Source organism: Rhinopithecus bieti, unplaced genomic scaffold (assembly GCF_001698545.2).
Source record: "Rhinopithecus bieti isolate Rb0 unplaced genomic scaffold, ASM169854v2 scaffold_63316, whole genome shotgun sequence".
Lineage (NCBI taxonomy): Eukaryota > Metazoa > Chordata > Mammalia > Primates > Cercopithecidae > Rhinopithecus > Rhinopithecus bieti.
In genome coordinates, this window is record NW_016824497.1 from 685,448 (window position 1) to 698,358 (window position 12,911).

The 12,911-nt window shown below is 43.5% G+C and overlaps 1 protein-coding gene across 2 annotated transcripts in view; it reads right to left on the minus strand.

Annotated features, from left to right (window-relative positions):
• HAT1 (histone acetyltransferase 1) overlaps positions 1 to 6,826 on the minus strand; it is a 70,574-nt gene extending 63,748 nt beyond the window's left edge. Inside the window, exons 1-2 of one of the 2 annotated variants that reach the window (XM_017862357.1) lie at positions 6,734 to 6,826; positions 3,617 to 3,721 (exon numbers count right to left, since the gene is read on the minus strand). In XM_017862357.1, coding sequence (XP_017717846.1) covers positions 3,617 to 3,721; positions 6,734 to 6,740 — 112 coding nt within the window. In that variant the 5' untranslated portion in view covers positions 6,741 to 6,826. Of the gene's footprint in view, positions 1 to 3,616; positions 3,722 to 6,321; positions 6,564 to 6,733 lie in introns of those variants that run through there. The other variant, XM_017862358.1, reaches the window with a different exon arrangement.
• Positions 6,827 to 12,911: the final 6,085 nt, after the last annotated feature.

A 12,911-nucleotide genomic window follows, 5' to 3' on the forward strand; every position in this document is an offset into this window, starting at 1 on the left:
TGTAGTCACCTTGCAGGCGGCAGGGACAGAATGGTAAGGAACAAAGTTCTATCTCCTAAGCCTGCTCTCATTAATGTTAGAGCAATACTAACAGCAATGAGTTCATCTAGCACCTAGATCTTGGCTTCAGCACCCACATCTTGGCTTTAAAATACCATTTCCTGGCCAGGCGCGGTGGCTCAAGCCTGTAATCCCAGCACTTTGGGAGGCCGAGACAGGCGGATCACGAGGTCAGGAGATCGAGACCATCCTGGCGAACACGGTGAAACTCCGTCTCTACTAAAAGATACAAAAAACTAGCCGGGCGAGGTGGCAGGCGCCTGTAGTCCCAGCTACTCAGGAGGCTGAGGCAGGAGAATGGCGTAAACCCGGGAGGCAGAGCTTGTAGTGAGCTGAGATCCGGCCACTGCACTCCAGCCTGGGCGACAGAGCGAGACTCCGTCTCAAAAAAATAAATGAATGAATAAATAAATAAATAAAATACCATTTCCTGTGGATGGGTGTGATGGCTCATACCTGTAATCCCAGCACTTTGGGAGGCCAAGGTGGGCAGATCACCTGAGGTCAGGTGTTCGAGACCAGTCTGGCCAACATGCTGAAACCCTGTCTCTACTAAAAATACAAAAATCAGCTGGGTGTGGTGGCGGGCACCTGTAATCCCAGCTACTTGGGAGGCGGAGGCATGAGAATCAGTTATACCCAGGAAGCAGAGGTTTCAGTGAGCCAAGACCGCATCACTGCACTCCAGCCTAGGTGACAAGAGTGAGACTCCATCTCAAAATAAAAAACCATTTCCAGGCCAGGTGCGGTGGCTCATGTCTGTAATCCCTGCACTTTGGGAGGCTGAGGCGGTGGATCATGAAGTCAGAAGATCGAGAACATCCTGGCTAACACAGTGAAACCCCGTCTCTATTGAAAATACAAAAAATTAGCCGGGCGCAGTCGTGGGCGCCTGTAGTCCCAGCTACTTGGGAGGCTGAGGCAGGAGAATGGCGTGAACCCAGGAGGCGGAGCTTGCAGTGAGCCGAGATCGCGCCACTGCACTCCAGCCTGGGCTACAGAGCAAGACTCCCTCTCAAAAAAAAAAAAAAAAAAACCATTTCCTGACTGGGTGCAGTGGCTCACGCCTGTAATTCCAGCACTTTGGGAGACCGAGGCAGGTGGATCACTTGGTCAGTTTGAGACAACCTGGCCAACATGGCGAAACCTCATCTCTACTAAAAACACAAAAAATTACCTGGTCCTGGTAGGCACATGTCTATAATTCCAGCTACTAGAGAGGCTAAGGCACAAGAATTACTTGAATCCGGGAGGCAGAGGTTACAGTGAGCCAAGATCGCACCACTGCACTCTACCTGGGTGACTGAGTGAGACTCTGTCTCTAAAATAAAATAAAATGACATTTCCTACTACAAGAAACCAGTGATCCTTGGAGAAATGGCTGATTCCAAGGCTGGGACGGAGATAACAGATGACAGGATGTTCCAAGGTAATCAAGGTATCAAAGAATGAAGTAATCGCAAAATGAGGTGACATGTAAAAAATACAGAGAGCCCAGCAACCACGTCGTCACTCTGCTCAGCCCTTATCAAGTATTTTCTGTATGTCAAGGAGTTGAAACACTTTACTGATATTTAAACTCCATATTTAATCTTTGTAACTACTGTGAATTATTATTAACAATGAGGAAATTCAGGCATGGAAAGTAATGCAACCAGGAATCATGAGCATATATTATTTTTCACTTGTTCTAAGTGTAAAATTTTAGCAAATTTAGAGCTGTGCCACAATCTAACTTTCAAACATTTCCATCATTCCCAAAAGAAACGTCAGGCCCATTTGTAGTTACTCTGTGCTCCTACCTCTAGCCCCAGGCAACCACTACTTTCTGACTCTATGGATTTGTCTTTTCTGAATATTTCATACAAATGGAATTACTTAATATATGGTGTTTTTGTTTAGTTTCTTTCACTTAGCACAATCTTTTTAAGGTTCATTGCAATAGGTATCAGAATTTCATTCCTTCTTGTTGTCAAATACTATTCCATGGTATAGCTATACTATATCCATTTACCAGCTGATATAGATCTAGGTTTTTTACATTTTTTGGCTATTGTGAATAATGCGGCTATGAACACTCATGTACAAGTTTTTGCATGAACTACATTTTCATTTCTCTTGAGTAGATAGATACCTGGCAGTACAACTCCTGGGTCATATAATTCATCTATGTTTAACTTCTTAAGAAACTGTCAAACCAGGCCGGGCGCAGTGGCTCACGCCTGTAATCCCAGCACTTTGGGAGGCCAAGGCGGGCGGATCACAAGGTCAGGAGATCGAGACCACTGTGAAACTCAGTCTCTACTAAAAATACAAAAAATTAGCCGGGCGCGGTGGCGGGTGCCTGTAGTCCCAGCTACTCGGGAGGCTGAGGCAGGGGAATGGCGTGAACCCAGAAGACGGAGCTTGCAGTGAGCCGAGATCGTGCCACTGCACTCCAGCCTGGGGGACAGAGCGAGACTCCCTCTCAAAAAAAAAAAAAGAAACTGTCAAACCAGGAGGGGTGCTGTGGCTCACAGCTATAATCTCAACACTTTGGGAGGCCAAGCCAGGGAACTGCTTGAAGCCAAGAGTTCAAGATCAGCCTGGACACATAGACACGTAAGGTCCATCTCTATGAAAAAATTTGTAAGTGGTGGCTCATGCCTGTAATCCCAGCACTTTGGGAGGCCGAGGTGGATGGGAGTTCGAGATCAGCCTAACCAACATGGAGAAACCCTATCTCTACTAAAAATACAAAAAATTAGCCAGGCGTCATGGCGCATGCCAGTAATCCCAGCTACTTGGAAGGCTGAGACAAGAGAATCACTAGAACCCAGGAGGTGGAGGTTGCGGTGAGCTGGGATCGCACCATTGCACTCCAGCCTGAGCAACAAGAGCGAAACTCCATCTCAAAAAAAAAAAAATTTTTTTAATAAAAATTAGCCAGGCTCGGGTGGTGCACACCTGTTGTCTCCCAGCTACTTGGCAGACTGAGGCAGAAGGATTGCCTGACCCCAGGTTTTGGAGGCGGCAGTGAGCTATGACCATGCCATGGCACTACAGCCTGGGTGATAGAGTGAGACCCTGTCTCTTTAAAAAAGAAAGAGAGAAAGAAAAAAAGGGGGGAGGGGAGGAAAGGAAAGAAGAGAAGGAAGGAAAGAAAATAAAAAAGACAAAGAAAAGAGCCAAACTGTTTTCCCAAATAGTTATATCACTTCACATTCCCACCAGCAATATACGTGTTTTTTCCACATCCTCACCAATATTTGCTATTGTTTATTATTCTTACAGGCAAAAACGTTAAAATATTTTAAGAAGCTGAAACTATACATATTTATTACTTTTGCCCCACCGTCTTTCCTTTTATATAAAATTCTATCCCCTTTCAAACATCTACACCTTCCATGACATAAATCAAGATTGAATAAAATCTGAGTATGTTCAATAAATGCAGAAAACTATACATTTGCATAAATAACTGCTCTTACATAAAATTTTACTTCAAATTTAAAATGAAAGATTATATATACACACAAAGTATGTACAAAATATTACTTAGAAATGGCATACATACCTAATTTTAGTTCAATTGCTGTGTTGGTGTTACATTTGTACTCTGCCAGTTTCTTCTCCACTGCACTCTTATATTCTACCAAAAATTTCTCCATAGCACCAAATCCTAAGAGAAAAGGTTTTTAAAAGGTTTAATTGGAAGTGATTTAAATCGTCCAACTTATAATAGGGTTATTAGAAGTGGAATGGGGTATGATTTAAAACATGCTGACAGATCATAAAAGCACAAGTCATTCTCCACATAAATGTATTAAGAATGCCAGCCGGGCATGGTGGCTCACACCTGTAATCCTAGCACCTTGGGAGGCCGAGGCGGGTGGATCACGAGGTCAGGAGTTCACGGTCAGCCTGGCCAAGATAGTGAAACCTGTCTCTACCAAAAATACAAAAATTAGCCAGGCACGGTGGCAGGCGCCTGTAATCCCAGCTACTTGGGAGGCTGAGGCATGAGAATCTCTTGAACCCGGGAGGCAGAGGCTGCAGTGAGCTGAAATCACGCCACTGTCCTCTCGCCTGGGCGACAGAGCAAGATTCTGTCTCAAAAAAAAAAAAAAAAAAAAAAAAGTGCCTCATTACAAAACAGAGAAAGAAATCACTCTTGAGAGACAAGCTTATAAACTAGGCATACTTAATATAAATGAATAAACCTGAAAATTAACATGATAGATTACTAACATTTCTGAACATTTACTAATACAAATAATCTGCTAAAATTAATACCTAAGTCGTCTTTTCATTATAAGATGTAAAAGCAAAATGAGAATGTCCTCTGATAATTATGACAGAATTTCATTTTAAGTATTGGAAAAAGTCTACCAGAGTGCTTCAGATAAGGAAATGATAATGCATGGAATGTCTCAAGAAGAATACACAAATATCTGGTAACCACAGTTACCCTAGGTAAGAAAGAAGGAAGAGGAACAGGGGCACAAAGAAAACATCTTTCCACTATATTAAATATTTAAAAATCATGCATGCCTAAAGTCATAAACTGTAAGCTACTGGCACAATAAAGTAGTTTTACTACAAAGCGGTTATTCAATAATATATATAATAAATAACACTGGAAGATAATCACTCTCAAAAGAAACTTTCAAGATAACAAATCTCCTGACAAAATGAATATAAAGATTAGTAAAAATGGGTCGGGCGCGGTGGCTCACGCCTGTAATTTCAGCACTTTGGGAGGCCGAGGCAGGGGGATCACGAGGTCAAGATGGAGATCATCCTTGCCAACATGGTGAAACCCCTTCTCCACTAAAAATACAAAAATTAGCTGGACGTGGTGGTGTGCGCCTGTAGTCCCAGCTACTCCAGAGGCTGAGGCAGAAGAATTGCTTGAATCTGGAAGGCAAAGGTTGCCGAGATCGCACCACTGTACTCCAGTCTGGTGACAGAGCAAGACTCAGAGTCTCCAAAAAAAGAAAATTAGTAAAATTTCAGGCAGAAAAAAGCCATAAGCAAAAAGGAAAAATCGGTACAATGATGTGCTAGATGTGCTATGAACTCGAAAAAGGGGTTAAAACACACACACAGAAAATGGGAGACTTGAAGCAGTATAGATTAATAGTTTGGAGTCAGAATTCCTGGATTCTATTTCACACACTTACTGAGCTAGTGAGCTCAGTGAACTAGAGCACATTACTTAACCCCTCTGACCCTAATCTACAGAACTGAGATTACAGAATTTACTTCGAGGAGTGTAAGCAACAAAATTTAACCTGCGAAATCATGTATTAGCTTAATTCGCACAATTCTGTAAGTAGGTATTATATCAACTCCACTTTATATTCAGAAGTTCAGGCTTAGAAAGAGGTTGAGTTGAAGGGCATCCAGCTACTAAATGATGGGCCCTAAATTCGAATTTAGATGTAATTCTTAGCGTTTGTCCTCCCTCTTCTGTTGTACTTCAAGATCCTACAATTTCCATCTGGTAGAAAAGTCGTTCTTTGAACATCTCTAGAGCTCATACAACAGCTTGTCTATTCCACATATCCATAAAAATGGAGACTACGAGGAATGCCCTGAAAAGAGATGATAAAAGCAACAGAGGCCAGCGAGGTGGCTCAATCCTGTAATTCTAACACTGTGGAAGCAGAGGCGAGAGAATGGCTTGAGGCCAAGAGTTTCAGACCAGCCTGAGGCAATACAGCCAGACTCTGTCTCTAAAAGGTTTAAAAAAAGTTTTTTTTAGCCGAACGTTGTGGTGCATGCCTGGAGTCCTAGCTACTCGGGAGGCTGAGGCAAGAGGATAGCTTGAGCGTAGGAGGAGTTGAAGGCTGCCGGGAACTATGATCGTTACACTCCAGCCTGGGCGACAGAGAGAGAGAGACCCTGTCTCAGGAAAAAGAAACTGTCCCTAACTTCAAAAGATAAGTAATCGAAAAAAATAATCACACCAAAACAGCCTTAATACACGTACAAAGTAATAGCAATTATACATTAGTAAATGTTGTAAGTTGAAGGGACGCTAGAATGTACTCAAGAGAATTGTATTATAGTAGTCCAACCCTAAAAGAGAAGGGAGGAGTTCAGGAACAAAGTCTTTCTCAAAGGGCATCTAAATACGATCCTCGGAATACTAAAGTGTGAGAAATTAAGGAGACGATTATGAAGTCAGTCGAGATCCAAGTGGGAGCGCTAGAGCAGGGCAAGTCAGCAATGCGCTAGCTCAGAAGTTGACTGTAGTGGAAGGTAGACGGAGACCTGGAAGAGGAGGAGGATCTGAGCATTAAAATCAGCTGGCGGGAACAGGACCAGATGTACAAGATCTGAAGCAAGCAGCAGTGGACAAAAGGAATGGGAAGAGAAACAGGCCCCAAGGCATGTGGCATTTTACAAGCCCAAATCTTGACGCTTTCCCCCGGCCTCTTCGGCTTTCGGTAGGGGCCGGGTTGCTCGCACAAGGCGCAAAACCCCAAGCAGTTGGGGGCGGGGGCGCGGACCGCGGCCAAGGGAGCTGCTGGGCTGAGAGTTCCGCGCTTCCGGTCCCAAGCAGGCCTTCTGGAACCCAGGCTACAGCCCGAAAGTTCCAGGCGGGCATTGCCACCACCGTCTCGGCGTTCTATCCCAGATCTGGCCGCCTCCTCCCCTTGGTAAACTTTTCCCGGGAACTTACCCGCCATTTCCGAGCTACGAGCACCCGCGGCTGAGGAAGGACGAATCAACCCGCGCGCTCCCGGGCCGGAAGTGACCGCACAGTCTGACACATTGTCCCCGCCCACTCCCAGCGTGACGTTAGCCAATTGAAGGAGGCGTGTCCAGGAGCCCGGCGGCGGAAGCGCCTCAAGAGGCGGGGCTAACACGGAGAAGTCTGCACGGGCCATTAGCCCTGCGAATTGCCGAGCCAGTGCGAATGCCGTCGGCCGCTTTGCAGGCCTGAAGTGGAGAAGGAGGCCGCAAATGAACCTTCGCGGTTGAGATGCTCTCCGCCCTAAGAAAGTTTCTCTGGGGTTGATTTGATCAATAGAGACACTTTACGCCTGTTTTCCTTACCCGTCCCTGAGATGTTTTGGAGACTGGCTGAAAATCTTTCCTCTTGGCCTGGACAGTGCATCCAAACACTTGAGCCCTGTGGGCAATTTTACCCTAGGTAAGATTTTACCTAGGTAAAATGTAGAGGTTGAGTCTCAGTTGCGGAAGAAGTTTTCACTTATTTTCCTACTTTGTTTCTCATTTTACTGTAAACTTTAACATCTTTTTTCCTTTCTCCCCTGTTTCTAACGTATACAGTATGATATTTAGGTACTCTGCTTTCACTTTTCAGGGCACTAGGCAACCATTTAACGCGGAAAAATCGTTACCTAGGCCAGGCGCGGTGGCTCACGCTTGTAATCCCAACACTTTGGGAGGCCGAGGCAGGTAGATTGCCTGAGCTCAGGAGTTCGAGACCAGCGTAGCCAACATAGTGAAACCCCGTCTCTCCTAAAAATACAAAAATTAGCCAAGCATGGTGGCGGGCGCCTGTAATCCCAGCTGCACAAGAGGCTGAGGCAGGAGAATCGCTTGAACCCTGGAGGCAGAAGTTGCAGTGAGCCGAGATTGCGCCACTACACTCCAGCCTGGGCGACAGAGTGAGACTCCGTCTCAAAAATAAATAAATAAATAAATAAATAAATAAATAAATAAATAAATTGTTACCTAATAAATACCTCAAGTGGCCTGATGTAGTCTTGCATGCCACATGTTCTAGTGGTTTGAATTACATCACAAGGTGCTACCTGATTTTAGCCGTAGGCCTTCTTAGTATTTAGTAGCTGTTGGAACTGTTTTGCCCAGAGGATAAAGCACTGTTTAGGTATCCACAAATATTTCCACAATGTTGGTTATACACCAGAATTCCTTGTCTCAACAAATATTTGTTAACAGGTTTTACACTGATGCACGCTAAAGCTAAAATGGACCCTTGGGATGATGGTCTAGAACTAACACGCCTTCTCATTTTAGAGATAAGGAAACCAAATCCCAGAAAAGATAAACTGCCCAAGTTCTCTCTCAGAATGCAACCTATGCAGAGTGCAGTTCATCAGATACTCAGCCCAGTATTTATTTGCTGAACGATACAGAGATGGCTTTCCTGAAGATAAAGATCAGAAAAGGTACTGAGAATGCCCAGATCCTTTTTCTTTCTTTCTTTTTTTCTTTTTCTTTTTTCTTTGAGACGGAATTTCACTCTTGTTGCCCAGGCTGGAGTGCAATGGCACAATCTTGGCTCCCCACAACTTCCGCCTCCCGTGTTCACGTGATTCTCCTGCCTCAGCCTCCTGAGTCACTTGGATTACAGGCATGCGCCACCATGCCTGGCAATTTTGTCTTTTTGTAGAGATGGGGTTTCTCCATGTTGGTTAGACTGATCTCAAACTCCTGACCTCAGATGATCTGCCCATCTCGGCCTCCAAAAGTGCTGGGATTACAGGTGTGAGCCACTGCGCTTGGCCAGATCCTTTTTCTTGAAACCTAATGATACACAAGAAATTACAGTCATAATGTTAAGACAGGAAACTGAAATCAATAGGACTAATGACATTATGGATCAAAAAAGGAAAACAATCTTTTTCTTTAATAATCATTTTTGGCCAGGCACGTTGACTCACACCTGTAATCCCAGCACTTTGAGAGGCCAAGGCGGGCAGATCACCTGAGGTCAGGAGTTCGAGACCAGCCTGGCCAACATGGTAAAACCCTGTCTCTACTAAAAAGTACAATAAATTAACCAGACGTGGTGGCATGCACCTGTAATCTCAACTACTTGGGAGGCTGAGGCAGGAGAATCACTTGAACCCAGGAGGCAGAGGTTGCAGTGAGCTGAGACAGTGCCACTGCACTCCAGCCTGCACAACAGAGTGAGACTCCATCTCAAAAAATATATATATATTTTCTTTTCAAAATGGCAAGACCCATCATTTCTTTCTGAAATCACCGTATCTATCGATCAATTGCTGACCAGCAATTATGTTCTTTATAAGTAAGAAATCAAGAAGAATTACGTTTTAACTGTGGTATATCACAGATTATTAGTCCTGTGATATTATGGTTAGTTGTAGGGAAAAAATATGATGAAACTTACTGATACATTGTGTGACTAGCATTTAATGTGATCTGCTTGCAGAATTGAGGTTTTATATTGTCCTCGTCTTAGAGGTTCACTTTTTTTTTTTTTTTTTTGAGATAGGGTCTCACTGTCACCCAGGCTGGATTGCAATGATGCAATCATAGCTCACTACAGCCTCCAGCCTCCAACTGCTGGGCTCAAAAGATCCTCCTGCCTCTCAGCCTCCCAAATAGCCAGGACTACAAATGTGTGCCACTGTGCACAGCTAATTTTTTTGTTTTTAGGTAGAAATGGAATCTCAGTATGTTGCTCAGGCTGGTCCCAAACTCCTGGCCTCAAGCAATCTTCTTAGCTTGGCCTCTCAGAATCCTGGGATAATAGGCATGAACCACCATGTCCATCCTCACATATTTTTTTTAATGTTACAGAATAGATGTTTTGGTACAGTTTACCTAGAAGATAAAAGAATGACTTATTTTGGGGCCGGGCGCGGTGGCTCAAGCCTGTAATCCCAGCACTTTGGGAGGCCGAGACGGGCGGATCACAAGGTCAGGAGATCGAGACCATCCTGGCTAATACGGTGAAACCCCATCTCTACTAAAGAATACAAAAAACTAGCCGGGCGACGAGGCGGGCGCCTGTAGTCCCAGCTACTTGGAATACAAAAAACTAGCCGGGCGACGAGGCGGGCGCCTGTAGTCCCAGCTACTTGGGAGGCGGAGGCAGGATGAGGGCGTGATCCTGGGAGGGGGAGCTTGCAGTGACGTGAGATCTGGCCACCACAATCCAGCCTGGGCAACTGGGCGANTTTTTTTTTTTTAACTTATATTTTACTTTCTTCTAAAGGGAATTTAAGAAAGCAACTATTACAGTCATGGAATAAATAAAATTTCTACAAAAGGAATATGCTGTCCTCATATATATGGAAGAGACAACATATCTTCTGTGAAGTTTAGTGCTCTACTAGTCCCAGTTCTACTACTTCATGCTTGTTCAACCTTGTTCCATCTATTAAATGGAGATAATAGTACTGCCCAGTCACCACACTGGGTTGTTGTAAAAACCAAACGGAATATTTGTGAACGAGCTTTGTAAACTCTAAAACTCTATGTAGGTATGAAGTGGTGTTACTATGATAACATTTATTGTAGTAAGGGAGATTTGGAAAAGGCATTTTCTTCAGAGAAAAGGGCCATATTACACTATTAGGTGTGAACTAGCAACCATGTGTTGGTACAGGCTCAAGTTCATATGGACTGATAAATTTCACTATCTTGCTTTGAAACCTCCAGAATGGTTTAAAATTTGGCGTAAAAAATATGGTCATCAGGCCAGGTGCAGTCGCTCACGCCTGTAATCCCAGCACTTTGGGAGGCAGAGGCAGGTGGATCACAAGGTCAGGAGATTGAGACCATCCTAGCTAACACGGTGAAACCTCATCTCTACTAAAAACACAAAAAATTAGCTGGGCGTGGTGGCAGGTGCCTGTAGTCCCAGCTACTCAGGAGGCTGAGGCAGGAGAATGGCATGAACCTGGGAGTTTTCAATCCCAAGAGCCATGAAATACTTGAACAAAAGTGAAAGCTTAGTTATTTGGGAGGAAAATTATGTTCTTGGTATTACTACATTAGTCTTTTAACCAACATTTAATAGGTGTCAACCATATGTCAGACACACAGTGACTTTCTCTGCAAAGTAAAGGCAGCAAATTGGCCCTTTCTACAACATGAACGGGGAAGAAAAAAAGTAGAAAACCAGAACCAATTTGAGAGACTTGGGCCATAATATCAGCTTATCAGTTTCTTACTGAGTAACCTCAAGCAAGAGTGTGAAATTAAGTCAGGGACCTTCATGGGTGCACAAGTGATCTACTGGGATATAAAGTATTAAAAATGCAGCTAGGCACAGTGGCTCATGCCTGTAATCTCAGCATTTTGGGAGGCCGAGGCAGGCGGATCATTTGCGGTCAGAAGTCTGAGACCAGCCTGGCCAACATGGTGAAATCCTGTCTCTACTAAAAATAAAAAAATTAGCTGGGGCCAGGCACGGTGGCTCATGCTTGTAATCCTAGCACTTTGGGAGGCTGAGCTGGGCTGATCACTTGAGGTCAAGAGTTCGACCAACTGGCCAAAATGGTGAAACCCCATCTCTACTAAAAGTACAAAAAATTAGCTGGGCATGGTGGCACGTGCCTATAGTCCCAGCTACTCGGGAGGCTGAGGCAGGAGAATTGCTTGAGTCCGGGAGGTGGAGGTTGCAGTGAGCCAAGATCGTGCCAGTGCACTCCAGCCTGGGCAACAGATCAAGACTCTGTCTCACACACACACACAAAAAGCCGGGCATGGTGGTACACGCCTATAATCCCAGCTACTCAGGAGGCGGGAGGCTGAGGTGGGCCGATCCCTTGGACCTAGGAGGCAGAGGTTGTAGTGCGCTGAGATCATGCCTCTACACTCCAGCCTGGGCAACAGAGTGAGACTTCATTTCAAAAAAAAATAAAAAAAGTATTAAAAGTGAATATTTATAATCTTTTTTGTCTAAAAAATAAAACATTAACAGTAATATTTAATATGTAAATTAACAGTAGTAAAATGCATAAATTTTAAGGAGATATGGCCAAAAGTTGTTATACATATGTGTGCCAAATAAAAATGTATCATAATGACTAGATTATCTGATTTCTAAAGCCACTTGGCTCTAAAATTCCTGATTCTGTATTATTCAACTGCCTCAGTTTCTCTTAAACTATATTAAAAAATAAAATCCTATCTCTACTAACATTGACTTCCTCACATAAAACAAAATTTAATTTTGAAAAGATTTAAAAAAGCAAACCTTTTATTCTTTAAATGCATCCTATCCCTATCGTCTTACCCTTCTTACCTGATAAAGCAGGTTCTCTTTGTGTCATATGGTGCCAGTCCGTATGACTCATTCTTCCTCTTAATTCATTCAACAGATCGGCAAAGGGACTGGCCCTGTGTTTATGCGATTAATGAAGTTAACCTTAAAGTCTGGATCCCCCTAGAAAATTTTTGAAAACAATCTCTTTAATTTTCACTAACCTGCACAGTGGTTGATTTAGCTTGTTGACTTCATATAGTCCCTCAAAACTCTAATTTGTAAAAAGAATTAGAGAAAACACTACCATAAAACTAAACTTTATTTTTATTATTTTAAGGTTTATGAACTAAACACTGAAATAGCACCATTATGTAGTTGGTATAAACCTTGTTGCTTTGTGTGTCCACATCATGGGAAGTTAAAACTCCTGCTGTACATAGCGATATAGGTAAATAGGTTACAAAGGAGTTGACTGAAAAACAAACCATTAAAATGACAGATTTCACAACAAGGTGAATATATTCTTAATATTATTGAACTATAAACTTAAAAATAGTTAACATGGTAAGTTTTATGTTATGTGTTTTTTTACATTAAAATAAAGTCAATGGCCTGGTGCAGTGGCTCACACCTGTAATCCCAGCACTTTGGGAGGCCAAGGTGGGTGGATCACCTGAGGTCGGGAGTTCGAGACCAGCCTGACCAACATGAAGAAACCCCGTATCTACTAAAAATACAAAATTAGCTGGGTGTGGTGGCGCATGCCTGTAATCCCAGCTGTTCGGGAGGCTGACACAGAAGAATCGCTTGAACCCCGGAGGCAGAGATTGCGGTGAGTTGAGGTTGTGCCATTGAACTCCAGCCTAGGCAACAAGAGTGAAACTTCATCTTTTTTTTTTTT